This window comes from Octodon degus, unplaced genomic scaffold (assembly GCF_000260255.1).
Source record: "Octodon degus isolate 3935 unplaced genomic scaffold, OctDeg1.0 scaffold00436, whole genome shotgun sequence".
In the NCBI taxonomy this organism is placed as follows: domain Eukaryota; kingdom Metazoa; phylum Chordata; class Mammalia; order Rodentia; family Octodontidae; genus Octodon; species Octodon degus.
In genome coordinates, this window is record NW_004525012.1 from 259,985 (window position 1) to 265,057 (window position 5,073).

Consider the following 5,073-nt stretch of genomic DNA (forward strand, 5'->3'; position numbering starts at 1 on the left):
TATGGCTCTGGCTGTGGATACGGCTCTGGCTGTGGCTCTGGCTGTGGCTATGGCTGTGGATGCAGCTCTGGCTCTGGCTATGGCTATGGGTACAACTCTGGGTGCTGTAGCTACAGACCCTTTTCCTACAGGAGGTGCTACTCCTCTTTCTGCTAATCTCTATGGCAAGCCAGGCTTTGCCACTACAAGGACCAAGCTAAGAACACCTTCAGCTGAAGTCTTCATATCCATTCACTTCAAACCAAACTGAATGTTAATTATTATCTACTCAGCACCAAAATCTACAGGAAATTGTAGTTTGCAATGGTTAGAGATCAAGAAATTCAGCATCACTTCACTGAAGACAGGGCTTCTTTCTTAACTGTTCAAGCAAATTATACTGTCTTTTGTGCCTGCAATAGTTGTTTTTACCATAGAAAATTTGTATTTATTGTGTACTATAATGAAGTGAAAATAGTATGTGCTTAATAAAGCTATTGACTTACTGAGAAATTTTGGTTCTTTTGTATCAATTTAAGTATTAATTTTTGGGTTTGTTTTCTTGGAAAGTTTGTGAACCCAAATTTAGGATTAGGACATGATTTTTAAAATATTTATTTCATGGAAAATATAAAACTAAATTTAATAAGAAAATAATAGAAGAATACCAATGGTTAATACATTATATACTATCTTTAAAGTAGGTTTTCAGGGTACAAGATATGACATAAGATTTCTCCAGTCAGTATTAGCACAAAACTTCCTCATTTAAAGTACTAAGAGATGCTAATAATATTATTGACATGGATTTTTTTGACTAATTGCATCCAAACATTAGCTTTTAAAAGTAATTTCTAACTTAATAACTTATTTTCTTACCTTTATATCTCAATACAATGGAAAATATCACATTCCCAATTCAGTGGCCTATATATATAAGGGATGAGTTTAAAGAGATCAATAGGAAGGTCATCTCATTATGAAAATAATGCTACAGTGAAGCAATTGGCCTGATTGTGGCTTAGAATCATGATAATCACACGCAAAAATATAAACTTAAGAGTAAGTTTTTGAAATATGCAGAACATATATTCTTCTGCTAAGTAAGATGACAATGCACAACAAAATCAAAAAGGACTGGAGTTTTTCTGCTCCTCCATCTCCTGTGTGGCTTTTATAATCATAGTTTGACAATTTTCACAGAGAATGACTCACATTGCATGCATGTTTCAGCCCTGACCATGGAGAGGAATGAATGTGCAAGAAGATTAAGGGTTAGTATTTTGTATTTATAATTGCAAAATGAATCCTTTCCCTATGGTCAGCATTCTTGGCTACTGTGGTGTGATGCAGCCACTTCTAGCTGAAGTTAGCTGAAAAGAAATGCGCTGCCGGGCCGGGGAGATGGCTTAGTGGAATAAACGCTTCCCGGGCAAGTGCAAGGGCCTGAATTCAATTCCTAGTTCTGTCACAAAAAAAAAAAAAAAAACAAGAAAGAAAGAAATGTGCTGTGTATAAGTATTCTGGCAGTCACCTTGCAGTGTGTGCCCAAATCTCACAGGTCTTGGGTTTTAAGGTGGAAACTACAAAAGAACAAGAGAAAAAAGAAAAAAAAAAGGCTTAAGGATTAAGATGAATCTTATGTTAGTTGTTCTTTGAGTTACATAATTAGTATATTCACTTATATTTTGCCTCAAGAATAGGAAGTTGAGCACAATTTTCTCTCTTATTTCTATTATTCTTGCTTTTAAGGCATTTTATATTTTTCATCATTACTTAATACACTTATTCATGCATTCTCTTCTATTTGTGGCATTCATTCCCATTATTATTCCTATTGGGCATTCTCACTTGCATTTTTGCTGTTTTATACTCAACAATTTTATTTTCATTTTAGTAAAGTCCTAAAAGGGAAGGGCATTTGATGGTTGAATACTTATATTCAGAAAACCTGAAATTCACAATCTCACAAGTTTAAAACATTTTGATGATTGCCATTTGGAAAATTTTGTAATATAAAAATTTATTTCATTAAAATTATATTAAAATAATTGCAAACTCATCTTTAGGTTTGTTTGTGTGAGGTACATTTAGAACATGTCATGTCCAAAATATGCCATTATATAATAACACATATTAAAAATTTGAAAAGAATTATCAACTTTGGTTCCAAGTACTTAGGATAAAGGATAGTCAAGCTATGTCATATGCTTCATGGTTTATAAAATATTTAATATGCAAAAATGTAAAAATAAGAATGCATTTATATTGATATAAAATGAATTCATTAAGGAAATATAACATCTAAGATATGTAACTGCAAGTCTGTATGTAGTTGAGCTTGTAATATATCAACAAATATTAATAGACAGTAGGAGACAGATATCTATAATGCAATAACAATTGAAAACTTCCATACACCACTCTAAAGAAGGCAAACAACATGGATAGAAAATTCTTCAAGGAGCCAATGGAAATAACTACAAGGCATTTTATGGAAATTGAAACTGATAGCATAGACAGAGCATTGCAACAGCAGCAGGAGACATTTCTTCTGAAGAGTACAGAGAACATTGTCCTGAATAAATGGTACCTTAGACATCACACTACGTCTGAATGTAAGACCACTGCAGCCATATCCACTATCCTTCTGACCCCAATGATATGAAATTATGAAATACTAAGTGGACAAATTTTATAATATTTATGAGTATTTATCAGTTAAACAGCATGATGTTAAACAAGCAATAGGCCATTGTTGAAAAAATAAAGGAAATTAAGAAAATACAGTGTATATTTGGAAATAATGGAAATACTGGGTATCAAAAATTATGGCATGTAGCTAAGTAGTTCTAGAAGGAACCTATCAAATAATCCCATGCTGTGTGAAGAAAAGAGATTTCAAATAAACTAACTTTATAGTTGAAGTACTTAGCTAAACTTGGAAGTCTAAATCTAGAGAACATAGAAAAGAAACGATAGTATAGACCAAATCAGAAATAAAGGTAGCTTCAGAGAGGAAAAAAGAGAGAAAATATCATTATATCTAATTGTTTTTGGAAGAGATCAACAAAATTGAAAAATCTGTAGATGCACTAAAAAAAGAAAAGACTCAAATTAATAAAATAAGAAATCAAAGGGTATAGTACAAAATGACTACAGATGTCCAAAAGTAGGAAATACAACTAGAAATCTTCATATATCAGCGTACTGTAAAATTGGAACACACAGATACATTAACATATAACACAACCAATAAAAATGATGTAAAATATAAGCATCATAATAACTGTAGAATTCCAATCAATAATAAAATGTCTCCCATCAAAGGAAAGCTCAGGAACTGATGAATTGATGGTGGAATTTCACAAAACATTTAAAAAAAAAGCAACGTGGTTTCTTCTTACATTCTTCCTTAAAACTGAAAGTGTGTCCACATTTATTTTATGAGGTCAATATTCCTCTGTTAACAACATTAGAAAAGAAATAACAAGCCAATATATGCACTCGGTATACATTTGCAATGGAATTCTCAGCACCACACTGGCATGATAACGTCCGTATCACAACTCAAGGATCATTTCTCATGATCAAGTATAATCTATAACTAAGATACAAAGAAGGCTTCATGCATGCAAATCATAAAGTCATAGCAACAGTATCAGAAGGAACAACTGAAAACACGATATTATTGACACAGGCAAAAAATGTATTTCATGAAATTCACATTGTTTAAAATAAAAATCTCTCAACAGTTTAGTTGTAAAAGGAATTTAACTTGGGCCACTGATACAGCTCAGTGTGCAAAGGAAGCATTCTGAATTTGATTCTTCATATTAAAAAAAGGAATATGACTCAATAAAATTAAGTTCATAGAGACTATACCCATAGATGTTCAGGTATTCCTTGTGGAAAATGGAAACATTTCCTGTAATGTGCCTACTCTCACTAGTATTGTCAACATAGTACTGTAAATGTAAGCCACAGTTATTTGGCCAGAAAAAGATGTGTCAAAAGTAGATAGCAGGAGTCAAATAGCTTCTTCTTTTTCTATAAGAGTCATATGTAAAATTTGCTAAAAATTCCATTAAAATTTGTGAGAAATAATAAATGAATGTACAACATCAATGTACTAAATGATTAGAATTTTCAATGTATTATTTTTAAGCTACCTGAAAATGAAATCGATAAAATAATCCCAATAATAATAGCTACAAGTAAAATAAAATAGGAGGAGATTTAATCAAGTAAATGAATGATCTTCAAACCCTAAGCTATGAAAAATTCATTGTAGAAATTGTTCAAGAGAGTCCTAGCCCAGGTCTGGTGAGTGTGTGGAGAGCTTCCTGCTACCCTGCGCTGGCAGGACCAGTCCCAGCCCAGACGCAGTGTGGGCCGGATCCTCTCCCATCACCTTGGGTCACCCCCCACAACTCCGCAGTACCTCCCCCACTCCATCAGCCAAGTAGGAATTTCTGTGGAGTTCTGGGAACCCCCAGACCCAGTCCTAGCACAGGTCCGGTGAGTGTATGGAGAGCTTCCTGCTACCCTGCGCTGGTAGGACCAGTCCCAGCCCAGTCACAGCATGGGCCGGACCCTCTCCCATCCCCTTGGGCCGCCCACCTCCACTGCACAGTACCTAGCCCACCCCACCCGCCAAGTAGAAATTCTGCCTTTCCAGGAACCCCCAGAACACATCCTAGCCCAGGTCCAGTGAGTGTGTGGGAGAGCTTCCTCTTCCACCTACTTCAACTTGCCCCCTCAAGGCACAGCTCAGACCTGGAATACACGCCTGGGGTATAACCTTGCAGCTGCAATCCCTGCAGAGAGTGTAGAGGATAGATCCAACCAGCTAGTCCAGGAGCAGAACATTTTGCCACAGGGGAAAACAGGTTCACCCTCAAGAGCAGCAGCGGGAAGGAGCTGACCACAGCAGCCAGACCCAAGCCAGATGCAGCTGGATAACTCCAAACATTGTAGAGCTGCAGCTGAATTTCAGTACGTGTGAAGGTTATAACTACAGCAAAGATCTACAACAAAGGTCAGAAGACAGTGCTACACAAAATGACGAGAAGGAACAAAATGCAACCTCAG

The 5,073-nt window shown here is 35.6% G+C and overlaps 1 protein-coding gene across 1 annotated transcript in view; it reads left to right on the forward strand.

Moving 5' to 3' along the window:
* LOC111814711 (keratin-associated protein 21-2-like) overlaps positions 1 to 156 on the forward strand; it is a 427-nt gene extending 271 nt beyond the window's left edge. The window contains exon 2 of the mRNA XM_023708668.1: positions 1 to 156. This exon is cut by the window's left edge and continues 1 nt beyond it. Within this exon, the coding sequence (XP_023564436.1) occupies positions 1 to 156 (156 nt within the window).
* Positions 157 to 5,073: the final 4,917 nt, after the last annotated feature.